At 37.6% G+C, this 19,527-nt stretch overlaps 3 protein-coding genes across 3 annotated transcripts; 1 reads left to right on the top strand and 2 right to left on the bottom strand.

Annotated features, from left to right (window-relative positions):
• The first annotated feature begins 969 nt into the window (after positions 1 to 969).
• On the top strand, positions 970 to 6,280 carry LOC111808252 (probable glycosyltransferase At5g03795). The gene is made up of 6 exons (XM_023694122.1): positions 970 to 1,161; positions 2,529 to 3,186; positions 3,279 to 3,409; positions 3,765 to 4,113; positions 4,229 to 5,052; positions 6,092 to 6,280. Exons 2-5 carry the CDS (start codon positions 2,731 to 2,733, stop codon positions 4,913 to 4,915), a joined length of 1,623 nt encoding a protein of 540 aa, XP_023549890.1. The 5' UTR covers positions 970 to 1,161; positions 2,529 to 2,730; the 3' UTR covers positions 4,916 to 5,052; positions 6,092 to 6,280.
• Positions 6,281 to 6,600: 320 nt separating this feature from the next.
• LOC111809255 (peroxisomal acyl-coenzyme A oxidase 1-like) lies at positions 6,601 to 13,882 on the bottom strand. Its single transcript, XM_023695679.1, has 14 exons — positions 13,462 to 13,882; positions 13,268 to 13,376; positions 13,112 to 13,173; positions 11,795 to 12,004; positions 11,610 to 11,697; positions 11,365 to 11,527; positions 10,225 to 10,420; positions 9,723 to 9,920; positions 8,711 to 8,842; positions 8,411 to 8,531; positions 8,178 to 8,288; positions 7,931 to 8,000; positions 7,051 to 7,234; positions 6,601 to 6,962 (listed from the first exon to the last, which is right to left on the bottom strand). The coding sequence occupies exons 1-14, from the start codon at positions 13,597 to 13,599 to the stop codon at positions 6,753 to 6,755; spliced, it is 1,992 nt and encodes a 663-aa protein (XP_023551447.1). The 5' UTR covers positions 13,600 to 13,882; the 3' UTR covers positions 6,601 to 6,752.
• Positions 13,883 to 15,557: 1,675 nt separating this feature from the next.
• Positions 15,558 to 19,367, bottom strand: LOC111807996 (O-fucosyltransferase 30-like). The gene is made up of 3 exons (XM_023693746.1): positions 18,720 to 19,367; positions 16,383 to 18,085; positions 15,558 to 15,841 (listed from the first exon to the last, which is right to left on the bottom strand). The coding sequence occupies exons 1-2, from the start codon at positions 19,163 to 19,165 to the stop codon at positions 17,029 to 17,031; spliced, it is 1,503 nt and encodes a 500-aa protein (XP_023549514.1). The 5' UTR covers positions 19,166 to 19,367; the 3' UTR covers positions 15,558 to 15,841; positions 16,383 to 17,028.
• Between the last annotated feature and the right edge of the window lie 160 nt (positions 19,368 to 19,527).

Below are 19,527 nucleotides of genomic sequence, written 5' to 3' on the forward strand. Positions count from 1 at the left end.
CGGTGGCGTGTCAAACACGAAGTCAAACCACGGTGGCGTATCTAAGCCGAAGTCAAACCATGGTTGCAACTCCAAGTTTTGTCGTACACTCATTTTTGTATATTATAATTTATGAATTAGTTTATTCAATTTATTGTGGTAAAATTTCTTTTATTATTAAAACAAAACCTTGCAAATTATTATTTTCATATTTATCAATATAAGAAATTTGAGTTTTTTTTTTTTCATTTAATTACCGAAAATATTCAAAATTTTCATTTCAATAAAGGATAAAATTAATTATTTTTCTTTTTATACCAACAATATACATCTCCATTTTACGTTCAATTATTAAAAAAAATTTAGATGAAATTTCGAGAATTTTCTGACATGGTTGATACTGTTAGACGAACACGACTCTCCACAATGGTATGATATTGTCCACTTTAAGCTTAAGCTCTCATGGCTCATACGAATAGAGATTGTTTATAAACCTATGATCATTCTCTAAGTTAGCCGAGGTGGAACTTTCATCATCCAACAGATATATGTGAATTGTTTCACTTTTAAAAGTGTTCCAAGACAGATAGGTAACATGGTTATGTAGTAAGAGAATACCATATCATCAAGGACCCAATTTGAATTTTGAATTTTGGTCGGAATCTCGATAATTTTTTAATTTAATATTTAACTAAATAGATGATTATTTTAAAAAATATTCTTTTTTTATTTTTTTTTATTTATGAAAATGTGAATATCTAATTTTAAAAACAAGATTATGGTTGAGTTATATTTAAGATATTTATAATTTTTTTAGTAATAAACTGTTTTTTTTTTTTATTGTTTTTTGAATATATAATTATTGCTTTTTTTGTTTTTTATTTTTTTTATTTTTAATTTTCCCTTATTTTATCTATTGGGTCGTTAAGCCAAAAAAAGTGTACGTATATAAATAAGAACCGTTCCCGCAATTGTCGCCTGTGTGTAATTTCCCTCCATTTGGTTCCACTCCCTCTGTTTTCCATTTCGGCTGTTCCTTTTTAGTTCTTCCTCATTCATTCTGGAATCTGGAACGATTGATTTCATTCGATTCTCTTGCTATCAACAATTTATCGTTCCCCCGAAAGTTCTTCAGCATCCTTTCGGCTCAATTTTTCTCTGTTTTGTGCATTCTTAATCCAGGTATGGAATTTGATGCAACTATCAACAATCGTGTTGATCTTTTCTTGCTGTTATGATTTCTATATTTACTCGACTAGCAACGTTTTCTTTTATATAAGATAGTTGTTTAATTCAGTTCTTGAAATTGATTCCGACTTGACGTAGCTGAGAAGAATACGAGCTTCTAGATTTCTCATGACGTAAGTTTCCGTCGATTTTGGTGATGGTTGAAAATTAAGAAGTTTAGGTTTAGAATTTGGTGACTGTTTATCGGTTTGTATTCCCAGCCTCCAGGATGTTTGATGGAGGATAATGATCCTGTATCTGTTTGATCAACGAAGTTTGATTGCCCCCTGTATTCGGTGTTTTCCATTTTAGATTTTTCGAGTTTAAAATTGACATCTGCTAATCATAAGGTTCTTTTTTCCATTTCCACAATTAGGATGATGGATCATGTAGCTTTTAGTAACAGGGAGTATGGGTTTGTGTCGTCCACTAGTTTCTTTCAGTGGATTTTCCATTCTAGATTTTTGAACTTCAAATTGATTTATGTTTATTCGTCTGCTAGTAATTGGGTTGTTATTTTCCATGTCCACAATTAGAATGATGGATCCTGTGGCTTTTACAAACAGAGTATAGATGTGTGTCGTCTGCATCACCATAGATATTAGAAACAACTTCTTCACCTCTCTAAACCTCGGACTTTCTAGAGTTTTAAATGCTGGATTCCTTGCTCATTCCCTTAGCCCTATCACCAATCATTTTGCCTGGTACATCAGCTGGACAAACTTTTAGGGCAGCTGCATCAAACCCTTTGATCATCTTCTGGTCCATATTTGGGATTTTTAAACCACAGCAATGTCTAGTACTTTAATGAGAAATATTGGTCAGAGGAGTACAGCGATCACATTTCTCTCAGAACTCTGATGTTCATATCTGAAAATCCTTTAAGACTTAATTTCCTTTTCTTTTCATGGAAATTGCCTTATAATATATAAGATATGGAGCATGGCCTCCCTAATTAATCTAATCTGAGAAAAAAATGTGTACATATTGCCAGTGGTTTAAAGTTATAGTGACCCTCTTTAATGAAAAATATAACCCTAACTTTTACTTCATGTCGACTCTCTTTATATCCTTTTGAAGTTACGATAATCTCTTCCTCTTCCAGGATCTGCGTTTTCTTTATGGATGTTTCAAACTGGGCTTATTTTAAACACGTTTTAGCACAATAGACTAGTTTTTCCAGAGAGTTTGATTGCATGAAATAGATAATAAGCTATTCATTTGTAACATTTCAGTTATATTGAATCTACTTTCAGTTCTGTCCTTATTGTCGCAGAAATAATCTTTTAAGCCAATATGACTGTTAAATTGTTTGTTGGCAGGTGCTGAAGCTTGATGATTTTGTAACTGATTGCGTTCGGTGTGATTTTCGATACTGCCTTGGTCTTGAATGACTGTTTCTAAGGCCTAAGTTTCTATGTCTGTTTTCACATCATGATGACAGCAAGAATATATTCTTTCATTAACCAAGATTCTAGAACTAGTCTTCCAAACTGACAAGGTTGAAAACATTGTTGCAATGAAATGAGTGGACTATTGCACCGTTTTACTCTATATCTAATGAGAGAAATTTTTAGGGCTTCCATAAGCTATAAAATTGATTGGACAAAAATATGTTTTGTTGGCGCCATTTTGACCGTTGGTGGCATTTCACTTCAAATGTTGATACTTCCTTATTCATTGCACACATGGTTCATTTATCGGCCAGCTACAGTTACATTATATGAATCCACGAAGGAACCCATGCAGTTGAATGAGACCCACAAGAATAGCACAGAAAGGGTCCAACTGATACCAACTAACTCTGTTGTCTCGCATAATGCTTCCGATCAAGTGATTCAATTGGCTTCAGTGAATCAAGAGAGAGACAAAACTTCTAAGAGTAGAAAATCATCTAAAAGAAGGAAGCATGCCAAAGTAAAAGAGAAGCCAATTACTGTTACTCCTCCCCCACCCAGGAGACCGCCCACTGCGTTGGAGGTATGGGAATTTCGAACTCTGTTTCCTTTTTTATTTAATGATATAAAGTAAAGTTATTTTAACATTTTTATGACCATGTTAATGTAATCCAGAGGCATGTTTGGTCCTTAAAGCCTGTGGAAGCACTTGCTTATGCAAAAGAAGAGATGAAACATGCTCCAACAGTAATAGATGATGCTGATCTGTATGCCCCTTTGTTCTTGAATATATCAATTTTCAAAAGGTAGTTGAATCATCACTGCTTTGGTATTAACTTAAATATGTTTTAAGTATTTTAGAATGATTTGAAAGAATGGATAAATTCCCACCTTGGCTAATTTAGGAAATGATGATGTATTTATAAGTAAGAAATACATCTCCATTAGTATGAGGTCTTTTGTGGAAGCCCGAAGCAAAACCATAAGAGTCTATGCTCAAATTGGATAATATCATACCATTATAGAGAGTGTAATTCCTAACACGTATGATACGCAGAATGAGAAGAATGTTTCAATTAATACTTTGTATAGTTTCTTACATGTCATTCCTTTCCGATATTTGTAGTCAACTGATTCCGTTGTACTTTCCCAAATTGTCAGGAGTTATGAACTGATGGAATTGATACTCAAAGTCTACATTTACCGAGATGGATCCAGACCTATCTTTCATACTCCCCATCTGAGAGGAATTTATGCTTCTGAAGGGTGGTTTATGAAGTTGATGGAGGAAAACAGGCAGTTCGTCACTAAGGACCCAGAAAAGGCCCACTTATTTTATCTTGCATATAGTGCACGCCAGCTGCAAACGGCTCTTTATGTGCCTAATTCGCATAACATGAAACCATTGTCAATATACCTGAGGAACCATGTGAATTGGCTTGCTGGAAAGTATCCATTTTGGAACCGTACGCATGGCTCTGATCATTTCCTTGTCGCTTGCCATGACTGGGTGAGAAGCCTATTTCTCCATCTCAGATTTCTTAATGAATGCCAGAGATTACTGAAGCCACTACTCTTATGGCTATCCATTTTCTTTCTTTTGATGTGCCACAAACTTTCTGCAGGGCCCGTACACTGTTAATGAACATAGAGAACTTAGCCAAAACACCATAAAAGCTTTATGTAATGCTGATGTATCAGAAGGGGTCTTTAAACTTGGGAAGGATGTTTCATTGCCAGAAACTACAATAAGGACACCTCGGAAACCTCTTAGGAATGTTGGTGGGAAAAGGGTATCACAGCGTCCAATTCTTGCTTTCTTTGCTGGGAACATGCATGGGAGAGTCCGTCCAACACTTCTGAGGCATTGGAAGGACAAAGATGATGATATCAGAGTCTATGGACCTTTGCCACAGAGAATTTCCCGTAAGATGTCATACATTCAACATATGAAGTCAAGCAAATACTGCATCTGCCCAATGGGATATGAAGTGAACAGCCCAAGGATAATTGAAGCCATTTATTATGAATGTGTCCCAGTAATCATTGCTGATAATTTTGTGCTTCCCTTTAGTGAGTTTCTCGATTGGAGTGCATTCTCTGTGGTTGTTGCTGAAAAGGATATTCCCAAGCTGAAGGAGATTCTAACGGCTATCCCACTGAGGAGATATCTTGCTATGCAGATAAATGTGAAAATGGTTCAGAAACACTTTCTTTGGAACCCAAAACCCCTTAAATATGATTTGTTCCACATGGTTCTGCACTCAATTTGGTTTAGTAGACTAAATCGGTTTCAAATCCCAGGGACATAATATCTCTTTTACCTGATTTAAATGAAGAACCGAGCAGAATCGAAGTCTTACAGAGCTGAGAGGTTTACATCATCTTGATATAGACACAATCACCTAAGAACAAGAATGGCACTTGGGAATCATCAAGCAGCATTCAGGTACGGCATGGATAACTCGTTTGTTTTATGAATTGCTGTTTATATTTACTGCATGTTGAATGGATTCTTAGATGTGCTTGGGAGTACTATAGTGCTTTCATCATGTGCTGTTAACCACCCTCTTCTTTGGTTTTCCCAATCCAGTATTTCTTGAATTGAGAAAGCAACTAAAAACAAATTGTAAAAAGAGAAGATGGATTTTGGTTAGAGGGAGCATTTGTGTAGTGAAACAAATAAGAGAAAATGTGCATAGAGTTTAGATTATGGAGATAGAGTTTAGATTATGGAGAGAAAGCAGGTGGGTAGAAAACAATTAGTGAGAGAATTGTGCCTAAGAAAGATTAGCAAGTGGAAGTATATTTAGACAAAAGTTAAAGGAAGAATGAGAAGAGACAGAATTAGTTAAATTATAAATTTAGTCTCTAAAAACGTGGTGTTTTAAAAAATGTAATTATTTACTAGATTCATATCAAACATAAAATTTATATTTATATCTAATAGATTATTTAGTTTTCAACTTTGGCTTTTACTAGTCCCGAGGAATTTCTTTCCTTTTCCTAACATGTGGGTAATAGGTATTATGAGACCAAATCCATAAGCTATCAAAGTGGTTATCCCGAGGTAAAGAAATCCCGGCCCGATCGTCAAGTCTTCACACTTCCTCGACATCTCTTCCACTGACAAGATAGAGCTCTCCTACGAACTCCGGAGTAGAGTGTGTTGAGATGCATCTATTTTGCAGGGGTGTGTTAGCTAGAGGGCAACCAAGATACCAAAATAGCCCATCAACAAATTTTAAATTTATTAGAGATTTATTTGATATAATATTGAAAGTTTAGGGACTTATTAAGTACTAAATTTTTAGGTAACTATTAAACATTTTTAAAGGACTAAATACTTAATGATTCTCTTTCTATTATGAACTTTTAGTAGCCCAATCTTTTGGAGTTTCCCAAACTTGATAAGTTTATGCTGTTCTTGTCCCTTTGTTCTCTGTTTTTGTGCTATATTAAAGCTGTAGATTCCATCTCCACTGCAGGGAATGCAAGGAAAAGAGGGCTTTGCTGCTGGATATGTAAATACTGCAGCACGGTGTATACACTAATGCAAAATATATACTGTAAGTGAGTATTCGAGTAAATTTGAAAGACCAATTATTGTAAACTGGATGTATTTGTGAAGTAAATAAATTATAATTAAGATAAATTTAGAATATGGATTTGAGTAACCCTTTCGAACTTCCATTTTTTTTTAGTTCAAACATTGCAGGAGTAAAAGATCGAGCTATCGATCAGTAAAATAGTAATAGGTGTCTTTATCTATTGAACTATGGTCGATAAATTGCCTATATAATTCTATATAGTTCTAGATAGGTTATATCGAGCTAGATAGAAATGACATCTAGTGAGTTTTTTTTTATTTTATTATTATTATTTTTTTTATTCATAAAGGTCTATTTTCTCAAAAACTTAAATAAAATTTTTCACTAATTCACCACTAATTTTAACAAAAATCCGTATAGAATTTTCTTAAATTTATTAATTTCAATAAAATAAAACAAATTTGCCCCATTCAATTTAATAGCAGTAATTGGATCTAAATTAATGTGAATTCATACAATACCATAGAATTCCAAGCTGAATCCATGGATTTGTTACAAATTATCAAGAACACAACATTTTGTTACACTATCGTGTTCTTCATAGCCTTGCATTTCTGAGCTGCTGCTTAAGCAATGGCTTGATATATTCATGGTAGCCATCAGGTATAGCGGAGTCGTTCAAAGGATCCTTCCACGCCTCATCGTACAGGTTTGGGTAAACATTCCCATCATAACGGCCGAGAATAGAACCAAGGTAATGGTCGGTGTAGTTAAACGCATCGACTAGAGCAATTGCATTTGGCCGAACCTACAAAAGAGGTAAACGTAATTCCGATGTCGGGTTAGAAGCCAGCCAGCTTCCCTTCAACAATTAAAAGGTTTGTTGGAGTTCAAACCTGGGAATATAGAGATCTGAGTTGATCATCAGCAAGTGAAGCCTGTTTGGGAGTGATGGTGGAAGTGGAAAGAAAATCACCCTTGTGTTTGTGAAGTGTATACAAAGCATAAACACTGCAAAGAATCTGCAGTTGCTCTTTTATTCCCTTTCCAGGTATGTCTCCCTGAAGTTTCTCAATGTATCTGAAATGGAAATATTTTCGAAATGATTAGTTAAGGGATTGAGGAAAGACGAGGTTGAATACACGAAAACCGGGTTCTTCTTTGAATCAAATTTCATGGCAATCAGATATCACTTCACAAGAAGGAACGCTCGGTGATTGGTGCGAAAAAAACGTCTTTGTAATGTTTCGGGAAGAAGGGTGCGTGAAAATATTTGTTGTTGCCCAAGCCCACCGCTAAAGATATTGTCTTCTTTGAGCTTTTCCTTTTGGGCTTCCCCTCAAGGTTTTTAAAACGCGTCTACTAGGGAGAGGTTTCCACACCTGCTAGCGGTGGGCTTAAGCTGTTACAAATGGTATCATAGTTAGACACCAGACGATATGCCTGCGAGGAGGCTGAGATCCGAAGGGGGAGGTGGACACGAGGCAGTGTGCTAGCAAGGACGTTAGGCCTCGAAGGGGGGGGGGGGGGGGGGNGGAACGAGTGCCAATGAGGACGCTGGACCCCGAAAGGGGGTGGATTGTTAGATCTCACATCGGTTGGAGAGGAGGACGAAGCATTCTTTATAAGGGTGTTGAAACCTCTTCCTAGCAAACGTGTTTTAAAAACCTTGAGAGGAAGCTCAAGAGGGGAAAGCCCATATATGATGGGCTCAAAACCAGTCGAAAGAATCAAAGCTTTCAAGGATTTGATTAATCTAACAAGGCAGGAACTTACTTGGAAACAATAATTAGTTGGCAATACGCAGCTGCAGCCTCAACTAAACTAGGAGAAAGTTCCTGAAAACCTGCAGTTAATTACGAAAATCTCGATCGGATTAGAACAAATCGGCATTGTCATGCATCGATAATTAACTAATAGTTCAAAGACGCAAGTGCAAACTGGTCGAATAGCAGAAAATTTCGACGTAGTTATTCCGATATTTCGAACAAATCCATTTTCATCTAGGTAGAAGTATACCAACCTTCTTCTTGATTAGTAAACTCGCTAAGTCTTTTGGCACACTCAACGGACATCCTAGCCGACCGTGCTTCAAAAACCTCAAGAACGATGCTCGGGTTTAACCAGTCCTCAGCTGTAGATTATCAAAATTGACAAGAACATCAATATAAACAAAAGTCTTGAAAACTTCAGCTCCACACCACCCTCACAGGCCTCCATTAAGGGATTGAGAACCCCAAAACAAAAAAAAATTACCTTTCTGAACTTTGCAAGAGGATTCCATAAGATGTTGTAATCGTCCCATGTAAGCTGTTGTACCGACGGGCTTCTTACCAGACGCCAACTGGGACACGGTCTTTACGAGAAATCGTGCAACCTATATCAAAACAGCTCGACAATAGTCAGGTGAGGAAGAGGCGAGAATCTAGACTTGAATGCAAAAATCTTGAAGTTTCGATGGAAGTAGTATGAAGTGAGCGTCGAGCATCTTGCCCATGTCGAGGAGTTTGATACAAGTCGTTATCATAATTCATCGCTTGAAATCTTAAACCAGACCTGTAAGAGTAGCACAACATTGTCTCCTTCATAAGTACAGGCAGGGACATAAACTGCAAACAACTCGGGAAGCCCGCTGCTACACAGGTAACCGTGGCCACCGCATAACTTCCGGCACTCCTCGATCCCATCCTGAAATTACAATGTAAGATAACACGGCAAGAAAACTAAAGGTCGGCTTGATTATACAGATGTACATAAAGAATTAAGAACCAAAAACGCTGCTAGTAGACTAACAGAGAAAAGTACAGGACTGGGAGTGTGTAACAGCCCAAGCCCAAGCCCAAGCCCAAGTCCAAGCCCACCGCTAGCAGATATTATCCTTTTTGGACTCTCCCTTCTAGGCTTCCCCTCAAGATTTTAAAATGCATCTGCTAGAGAGAGGTTTCCACACCCTTATAAGGGATGTTTCGTTCTCCTCTCCAACCGATGTGGGATCTCACTCACAATCTACCCCCTTGGAGGCCTAGCGTCCCGCTAGCACACCGCCCGGTGTCAACTCTAATATCATTTGTAACAGCCCAAGCCCACCGCTAGCATATATTGTCTTCTTTGTGCTTTCCCTTCTGGGCTTCCCTTCAAGGTTTTAAAACACGTTGGCTAGAGAGAAATTTTCACACCCTTATAAGAAATGTTTCATTCTCCTCTCTAACCGATGTGAGATCTCACAGAGTGGGACACTCCTGCATTATGGTCACGGGCCATGGGCCACTGGTTAGTCCTTGGTAGGCTTTGCCAGCCCAAGGCCAGCTCGAGCTCCATTATCCAGTAAGGGTTTTAAGTTATTCAGTTCTAAATCCGCAAGATCGAGCCCAAAACCATTGGGAGTAATCCAAACATCCCAAGCCCCTTGGGTAAAATAAGTGACATAGATGTAAGAGTGTCTCAAATTGTTAACATAATATTAGCATAACAAGTTAAACCAGGAGAAAGAGATTGATTAAAAAGTTCAACATAAAAGAACAATGCACAAATAGATGGCCAAGCTAAAGTAATCCAAAAAGTTACTCACAGCGGTTGCAGCCGTTGTGATCGACTTCAACCCGGCAGTGCATGCATGAGCCTCAGGCAGCGTCGAGAAATCGCTAGCTGCCAGTCTCTGAGTCACATCCGTATATAGCCATTGTAACCATTCACCAACAAATCTGAAAGCATAGGCAGAGGCCAGCAAAGGGAATAGCCTATTCTGTTGCGTTTTATAATTGATCACCTAAAGAAACGAACAAACGAGAACGACATTATTTGTCGACAATCTAAAAGGGCAAAATGTACTTGTGACAATGTTCATATACTTATCAATTTGAATCTATGTTAGACTTGTAGTCATAAACTCGTATCGGGAAAATAAATGCAACGGGTCAGTTAAATGCGAGAAACTGGCAACAATTCCATCGGTATCGATCATGAAACCGAGTAAAATGATAAGATCTATGCATCAGAATCATGGTTAAAAATGTGGTCTGCTGTTACTATAGCAGGTACGAACAGCTTGAGCTAGCATTAAATGTTCATACCTGGGTTTCCACGCCATCCTGTGATCCGAATTGTCTACGAACAGCGCTGTACCTAGTAGCGATGCAGACTGCACGTGATAAGGCATTTGAAGCATCAATTACAATTGCTTTTCTAACGAATACCATAGTGCCGTAAACTAGTTGTCGCGGAGCATCTGATTGCACGTATTTCCCTTCTCTTGTAACTTGAGAAATCCTGTAACGTTTATAACTAACGTTAGAAGGCTTGTTGAACTGAATGTATCGATACATACGAGCGTATTTTATTGGTTTTGTTCTTTATTTGTAAGATGGAAAAATAGAAATGAATTTCTCTAAGGCTCAACCTCGAAACAAAGATCAAACAATGAGAGCAGAACAAGGAAAATGCTCTCCATCCCCATTTCCAATTGATAGGCATGATTAACTCATATGACAATGACAAACCTAATGAATGTTGAAGTTGGTAGGTATCTAACTAGTAACTAGTGAAATAGTAATGGTATAACAAGCCCACTGCTAGCAGATATTGTCCGCTTTGGCATTACATATTGTCGTCAACCTCACGGTTTTAAAATGCGTCTACTAAGGAGAGGTTTCTACACCCTTATAAGGAATGTTGCGTTCCCTCTCCAACCGATGTGGGATCTCACAATCCAACCCCCTTGGGGGCCCAACGTCCTCGTTGGCACACCGTCCAGTGTCTGACTCTAATATCATTTATAATAGTCCAAGTTCATTGTCCGTTTTGGCCCGCTACATATCGCTGTCAACCTCTCGATTCTAAAACACGTCTACTAGAGAGAGGTTTCCACATCTTTTTAAGGAATGCTTTGTTTCCCTCTCCAACCGATGTGGGATCTCACAATCCACCCCTCTTAGGGGCCCAACGTCCTCGCTGGCACACCGCCCGGTGTCTAGCTCTGATACCATTTATAATAGCTCAAGCTCACCGTTAGTAGATATTGTCCGCTTTGCCCAGTTACATAGCACCGTCAGCCTCACGGTTTTAAAACGTGTCTACTAGGGAGAGGTTTCCACACCCTTATAAGGAATGCTTCGTTCTCTTCTCCAACCGATATAGGATCTCACAAATGGACAATTGACAAAGAAAATGAATAGAAACAACAAATAAAACCCGAAAAGAAAGAAAAGAATAACCTCGTCAAAAGTTGGTCTCTCGGTATGCGGAAATGATCAAAGTGCATGACCCCGTTATCCATAGTATTGTAAGCTCCATTTCCAAATTTCATACCAATATCTCCAATGGTTATGCCTGGTAGAACTGAGTGATCATCCAAACTCCTTATCTGGACCAAGAAACCTACCAAATGGAAGCTTTCCAATTACACTTAATAAGTCATGATCAACAACAAGAGGATCGAAACCAATCAGAGTTTGCATACCATGCACTCCATAGTCCCGACCGTCGGTGATAAGACGAGCAAATACAACTGCATGTGTTGAAACCTTACCCAAACCACCAGGCCACCACTGTTCACAAGCAAGAAGAACCAAAAATAAGACATATAGTGCAGCAATTCACATCCAAACTTCCCCTGCCTGAATATATAATTATCAGTGAACTTACTTTGCTCGATGTAAGAGTAGGACTATGTATAACAAATTCATCTGTCTTTGGATCAAATGTTGCAGTTGTTTCAAGCCCTTGAACATTTGAACCATGACCGAGTTCAGTTTGAGCATAGCAGCCAATTATTTGCAACTTATTTGCCAATGGCAACCACTTTTGTAGCTGCTCCTCAGTTCCTTGCCCTTTGAGAAATGGAACGAACATTCCCTAAATTAGAGTGAAAGAGAGAACATTAAACATTAAATGTAATTCCAAAAGCTTAGAAGGACAGATGATGGAAACCACAACGATTGGAGAAGGAAACGAGTGTCAGCGAGGATGTTCAGCCCCCAAGGGAGTGGGTTGTGAGATCTCACATCGGTTGGAGAGGGGAACGAAACATTCTTTATAAGGGTGTGCAAACCTTTCCCTAGTAGCCACGTTTTAAAAACCTAGAGGGGAAGCCCAAATAGGACAATATATGCTAGCGGTGGACTTGGGCTGTTACAAATGGTATCAGAGCCAGACACCGGACGGTGTGCTAGTGAGGACACTAAGCCCCGAAGGAGATAGACACCGGGCGATGTGCTAGCAAGGACGCTGGGTCCCGAAGGGGGATGGATTGTGAGATCCCACATTGATTGGAGAGAGGAATGAGTGTCAGCGAGGAAGCTGGCCCCGAAGGTGGGTGGATTGTGAGATCTCACGTCGAATGGAGAGTACAACGAGTGTCAGTGAGGACGTTGGGCCCTGAAGGGAGGTGGGTTGTGAGATCCCACATCAGTTGAAGAGGGAACGAGGTGTGGAAATCTCTCCCTAGCATACGCATTTTAAAAACCTAGAGGGGACGAAAAGGGAAACCCAAATAGGACAATATATGCTAGCAGTGAACTTGAGCTGTTACAAATGGTATCAGAGCCAGACACCGGATAGTGTGTCAGTGAGGACGCTAAGCCCCGAAGGAGATAGACACCAAGTGATGTGCTAGCAAAGACGCTGGGTCCCGAAGGGGGATGGATTGTGAGATCCCACATTGATTGGAGAGAGGAACGAGTGCTAGCGAGGACGTTGGATCTTGAAGGTAGGTGGATTGTGAGATCCCACGTTGATTGAAGAGGGAAACAAGTGCCAGCAAGAACGTTGGGCCCTGAAGGGAGGTGGGTTGTGAGATCTCACATAAGTTGGAGAGGGGAACAAAACATTCTTTATAAGGGGGTGGAAACCTCTCCCTAGCGCGTTTTAAAGACCTTGAGGGGAAACCGAAAGGAAAAGTCCAAATAAGACCATATCTACTGTGTCTTTGAAATGCCAACAAAGAGAATAAACTCAACTCACCCAGTGAAGATCTGTAAATGCTGGCTCATCCACAAAGAACCTTAATCTACCAGCTTCCTCCTCTGCCAAGAAACAACAACACAAGGTAAATGCAGGTTAAAGAACATAAGGAACACAGCACAATCCACAGAAAGAGCTCGAATCAAGCAGCCCTACCAGAAAGTTTAAGCTCAAGAATCCTCTTCCATGCATAAGTTGCTTTTCTAAGAGTGTTCTTAAACAGCTCCTTCCTTGTCAATTGAGCCCTACTGTCCTTTCGAAACGCCTTAAACCCAAAGTATCCATCAAAAGAATAACCAAAATTGATCCAATATCAGGAAAAATTGGACTGTAGAACACAAATTACTCACTGGATCATTAGCAACCAGGCGAGACATTCTATCAGACACTTCATATGCATGACGAGAACCCGCCCAAACGATCTTCATCTCATCGACATCAAATTGCGCGCTGTTCCTCTCATGCGCAAGATGATCAACGCCCTCCATTTGTTCCTCAAAAAGAATTCAAAATCAAAACCCCCAAATGGAAAAACCTTCGCAAAATGCTTTCAGATAACGAAAACGAGCGGCAAATCACGCCGAAATGCAATGGAGCTCATGGGTATTTAAGGCAGCTTTTCCTTGTCCAAGTTCACTTCTTCGATAATTTCGATTACTTTTCGCATTTAAGCTCGTGTTCATATGACCATAGCCCTTGTCCATAGACTCCTCACTTTTTTTTGGCAAGTATCCTGGAGTTATTTATTTCTCATCCACAGATTTCTAAAGTGGGTTTGAGATTTTTGTTTTTCCAAATTAAATATTCGTTCTATGTTCATTGGATTGGAACCGTAAGTTTGTTCCAATTCCATAAGTCAATAATTCGAATTTGATTATCGTTATTTATACCTTTTAGGTAATTCAATAATTAAGATTGAGTGTGATTATTCATAACTTTTCATATAATACAGTTAAAATTTTATAACAGTCAAATTGAGATTATTTTAATCCAAATTGAATGTTCAAAAGTTTGACTTTTCATGGATTTTATATAGTGGTAAAATTTATTCCAATTTTGATCTTTTTTGTACAATTTTTTCTTCTTTTTAATATATCACCGAATACTCTTTTTCTTTTTCTTTTTTTTCAAATTGTTTTCTTTTTCTTTTTTTTCAAATTGTGTTGTGACCCACGTTGGTTGGAGAGGAGAACAAACCACCATGGAAACCTTCCCTACCCCAAGTAGACACGTTTTAAAGCCTTGAGGGAAAATCCGAAAGGGAAAGCCCAAAGAGGACGACACGTTTTAAAGCCTTGAGGGAAAGGGAAAGCCCAAAGAGGACAATATCTAACAGCAGACACGTTTTAAAGCCTTGAGGGAAAGTCCGAAAGGGAAAGCCCAAAGAGGACAATATCTAACAGTGGTGGATCTTAGACACGTTAAAGCCTTGAGGGAAAGTCCGAGAGAGAAAGCCCAAAAAGAACAATATCTGCTAGCGGTGGATTGGGTCGTTACATGTTTATTCTCCCAGGGTTAAAAATTAATGATTGTTAGACTATTTAAATTTTATTTTAAAATATTATTTGGGTCTTTATCCTTTTAAATATCCAAATATTATTTTAATTTTGTATTTTTTTAATAAATCTAAAATAAGTAATTTGAAGTTTTGTTTGTTATGAAAATTGGTTAAATAATAATTATTATTATCATGCAAGGAAAAAAAAAGTTGTAAATGTGCATTTGGAAATTAAACATAAATTATCAATAGAGATTTATTTTAAGATAGATATTAAAATGATATTTGTTTCTTATTTCTTTTTTTTGGTAACAGAAAGGTTTGAAACTTTTAAACATTTTAAATTAAATGTTAAATAGTTTTCGGACAATATAACTTGAAATGGTAAGATTCTTTTGGTATTATTTGTTTGTGTGACTTTTTTTTTAAAAAAAAATTAGCTTGCATTTGAATTCCATTTATAAATTTTAAAATAGATTTATACGGTGTACTAAAATTATTATTATTTAACCAATTTTGACTAAATTTAAAATTTATTTAAAGTAAAAAAAAAAAAAAAAAAAAAAAAAAAAAAAAAAAAAAAAAACTATAATAGAGATTTCACATAAAAATAAACAAAATTTGAAATGTTGAAAATACATATTTAAAATATATTTATACGGTGTACTTTTCAACATGAAAATTATTATTATTTAACCAATTTTGACTAAACTTAAAATTTATTAAAAGTACAAAAAAAAAAAGAAGGCTATAATAGAGATTTCACAAAAAATAAACAAAATTTGAATAGTTGAAAATACATATACTTATATGGACCAAAATTATATTTGATTTTTTTTTTTCTTTTAACTTGCTTTCCCAAAATTGATTTTTTTTTTTTATGTTTAGATTTGTTCATATAAACTACATATTAGCATTTTAAAAAATTAATGTATTTATTTTAAAATAAATCCTATAATTCTGAGGTATTTATATACTTAGATATTAATTATCAAAGTTTTCAAAAGTTTAGCTCCACAAAATAAACATTGATTTTGTATATCCTTACCAGATCTGAGCACAAAGCTTGTGCAGACAATAGGGAAGGAGAAAATGACATTATGCTAGGCTCAAGCTGCCAAGGGACACGAACAAACCGAACCCGCTCGGTTCAGATCAAACCGACCATTTTTCCTTGTCTATACCCTTAGCTGCCAGCTCCATGCATCTCAATCAAGGAAGATGACCAATATCTGGAAGAAGGAAAAAGGGACTGTAAGTTAGTTCATATGAAGTTGAAGCCCAACATTTCTGGAGTTAAGCCCCAAGTGAAAACAACTTTAAATAGAAATAAAACAGTTCTAAATACACAATGGTACAGCCCACATGGAGGGCTGAGGAGAAGAATGTCCACCATGGTAGTCGACATTCTATAAGCAATTTGTCGAGTCTACTGTAGTTGGCCCGTAATGCCTCCCTTCATTTGCTTACCTCCTTATAGCTCAGAATAACGTTCGTCTTGACTTTAGTATTGAATATTAAGTAGCTAAGTTGACAAAGGGGAACAACCTTTCTTCTTTACAGTCGTAAAGGGTCCCTCTGAAAAGTCAGGAAGGAGGCAAAGGGACGAAAGTCCGATAAAAGGCGGTACAGAGATCCAATCTTTCTAAGAAAACAACAGGGGTGTTTCCTAAAGGAACTATATGACTCTCCTAAACTATCCAGTTTGTACAAAACAGACAGTACAATATGATTTCCTCTACATGGTGAATATGATAGTGTATGTATACTTACATCCAAATGCAACCTTGAAAACTGATGTGATGATCAATGTTGGTACAATCCACCATACCCAGATGCTGGTAAATTTGAAGCCTGATTCGAGTAGCCTTCAATGCATGACAAGCCGAGCAGAATCAAATGGTTTGCATACGTTCAATCCAAGTACATCAGCATTGACTACGTCGAATGATCCAGAGATACTAAGTCAACACAGAACAACATCAGTGGACGTCCTAAAGAATTCAAATGTTGGTGAAATCCACCATAACCAGATGCTGGTAAATTCGAAGCATGATTCGAGTAGTCTTCAATGGATGACAAACCGAGCAGAATCAAATGGTTTGCATACGTTCAATCCAAGTACATCAGCATTGACTACGTCAAATGATCCAGAGATACTAAGTCGACACAGAACAACATCAGTGGACGTCCTAAAGAATTCAAATGTTGGTGAAATCCACCATAACCAGATGCTGGTAAATTCGAAGCATGATTCGAGTAGTCTTCAATGGATGACAAACCGAGCAGAATCAAATGGTTTGCATACGTTCAATCCAAGTACATCAGCATTGACTACGTCAAATGATCCAGAGATACTAAGTCGACACAGAACAACTTCAGTGGACATCCTAAAGAATTTAAAGTTCGAAGTCAAATGTCAAGATGGGGTTGAATTTTGATCTGAACATAATCCATATTTTCTCATCAGCTCTATGCTTTCTGCAATTGTGGAGCCAGCAGTGCCAACAAAACCAAGTGAAGCACAACTGCAAACAGTTTCCTCTATGTATAAGAGAATATCGGGTAATCTCTCAGAAGTACATTTGTTCTTCATATCATGAATTCTGCTAGGACCAAATGCACTGGATGTCGATCTCAAGCCATGTCCTACAGCCATCACTTTTTTCGATGCTCGTTGAACCAATTCATCGTGTTCTTTGAGTAAAAAGAGTTTGAAGTGATTTGAATCCCTAGCCAGATGCCTTAAGTAGCTTCCAGTCCAATTCGATTCAGGAAGATCGGTCATCACAAAGACATGAACGGGTTCATTACCATCCTGCAATATAGAGTCTAGTTTCTGTTCGAGGGCCAAAAAAGTAGCGTTCCAGTGATTTTTGAACTGCCCATCTAACAATCTCAGTTGAGCACAAAGAAATGGAGCTTTTATGATCTTGTCAATATACTCTTTCCCTGCGCTCAAGATTTCTGGGACAAATGGTAGATACTCAATGCTTTTTATCAAAGAACTAATTCTTTGATCTCCACTAACTTCATGGATATCAATATACAGTTCTGAACCTTTGTATGGAGCAGTAAAAAGACTTCCAAACGACAAAACAGCAGCGAGTTCGGCTTTGGAATCAGGTCCAAGGGCTCTATATACATCTCGACGGCGTCTGACATACGACACATTCTTTTTCTTCTTAAGCTGTTCGTTAGGCTGAAAAACGTCTAATGCTACATCAACTTCACCATTTTTGTAAGTCCAAACTGTAGTTCTGCAATCTTCATCTACAGCATGTAAACATTTGTCTACATTTCCATCAAGCCCTGCTAGTAGACGACCACATTGCTTTAGGTTGTATTCATTGGAACAAACACTTTCCAGATCCACTCCACACCATAAGTATGCAAAGGTCCTAAAATCTATTGCCTTAATAGAAGAGTAAGAAGCTAAAGATGAAATATCTACAATATCCGCCATTGAAACATACCTGCCACAGAATTGAAATACATAGATTATGTCATAAAATATTACTAAAGAACTCCCGAACTTTGTCCTATTCTTTCAAAAATTGCAATATTACTCTTGACCATTCATAGAAGTTTCAAACCTGTTCTTGGAGTAGAAACTCGTTTGAACGTTGCATAAAAATTGGGATTTGGAACGGTGTTGTGTTGTGGTCCCAATTTGGGATCCAAGAAATCCTCAAACTCCTACCAGAGTCTCAATTTTCATTTAACATTCTAGCAAATTTCTACCAAGGTAGTTTCAACGTTTATGAAATGTCAATGATAATATTGCAACTTTTGAAAGAACCGGGCATTTTTATAACAAATAAAAAAGTTTAAGGTTTTTTTTATTTATTTTATTTTATATATATGTAATTTAGCCTTATCTTCTTTCATCTTCTTGTGAAATCAGAGTCACAAAAGAAAAGAATGGAAAAGTAAACTAAAGCTATATAGCTAGGATTGCTACCAGTTCATCAAAACGGTACAAGTATTTGATTTAGAACAAACTTCCATATCAATCTAGCAACCCAACAAACGGAACACTCATGAATCCAGAGAAAAATCAAGACATCTGAAAGAAAAAAAACTACAAACCAAGGGGAAAATGATTACCTTCCATTCCGAAGAAGTTCAAGCATATGCTCCCAAACCGAAAACCGAATCTCACCAGGATCCGTAACTCTGAATTTCGGACAACTCCCGAGAGCTACGGCATGGTGATCCAGAATCGGAGGAACAACAAGAGTCCGGTTGAGAATCCCGGCCATGAGAATTGCATTCTTGAACTCAGAAAGCTGGTTGCTAAATCCGCTGTGAGGCGCGTAAAACAGAAATCTCTCCCCCAAATCTAAGATCCGGGAACTGCATTGGCGCGAATTTGAAGTTGAGAATGCAGTCGAGGGCATGAAGGAAGAGTAGGAGGAGAACAGGTAGAGGAGAAAGAAGGAACAGAAGAAGAGTAGAGCGAGAACAGGCAAAGAAAAACGTCGGTGCAGAAAATTGGATTTCTTCGAGTTCCATCCATTGATCGGAGATCTGCTCGAACCGAAAATATTCATGGCTTTTCTCTCTGTTCAGAGCTTCTCTGCAACTGAGGTGAGATATTGAAGACGGGGAGAAACAAAGGAGATTGCAGTGTCGCCTTTCTCCATTAGTGGGCCTTAAGGAATGGGCCTTTGGATATTAGTTGGGCTCACAATGGATCCATAGTGGGCCTGGATTATTAGCTGGGACCAATTTTTGGGCTAAAACTTACAAAAAAAAAAAAAAAAAGAATTATCGATCCAATTTATGAGTTTGAAATTAATTTTTTTTTTTAAAATTCTATAAATTACCTTTCTATAATTATAAGCACCTCGGAAGAGGGAAAATGTTAATTAAATCATTTTTCTAATTTTTTAAAATCATTTTTTCCTAGACA

Source organism: Cucurbita pepo, chromosome LG13 (assembly GCF_002806865.2).
Source record: "Cucurbita pepo subsp. pepo cultivar mu-cu-16 chromosome LG13, ASM280686v2, whole genome shotgun sequence".
Taxonomy (NCBI): Eukaryota; Viridiplantae; Streptophyta; class Magnoliopsida; order Cucurbitales; family Cucurbitaceae; genus Cucurbita; species Cucurbita pepo.

Coding starts and splice junctions, on each gene's coding strand:
- LOC111808252 (XM_023694122.1), top strand. CDS start 2,731: ATGAGTGGACTATTGCACCGTTTTACTCTATATCTAATGAGAGAAATT. Junction 3,187..3,278: donor GACCGCCCACTGCGTTGGAG/GTATGGGAATTT, acceptor AATGTAATCCAG/AGGCATGTTTGGTCCTTAAA. Junction 4,114..4,228: donor TTGTCGCTTGCCATGACTGG/GTGAGAAGCCTA, acceptor AACTTTCTGCAG/GGCCCGTACACTGTTAATGA.
- LOC111809255 (XM_023695679.1), bottom strand. CDS start 13,599: ATGGAGGGCGTTGATCATCTTGCGCATGAGAGGAACAGCGCGCAATTT. Junction 10,421..11,364: donor AGAGACCAACTTTTGACGAG/GTTATTCTTTTC, acceptor TAAACGTTACAG/GATTTCTCAAGTTACAAGAG. Junction 7,235..7,930: donor CAACTAATTATTGTTTCCAA/GTAAGTTCCTGC, acceptor TTTCCATTTCAG/ATACATTGAGAAACTTCAGG.
- LOC111807996 (XM_023693746.1), bottom strand. CDS start 19,165: ATGAATATTTTCGGTTCGAGCAGATCTCCGATCAATGGATGGAACTCG. Junction 18,086..18,719: donor GAACTTCTTCGGAATGGAAG/GTAATCATTTTC, acceptor ATTCTGTGGCAG/GTATGTTTCAATGGCGGATA.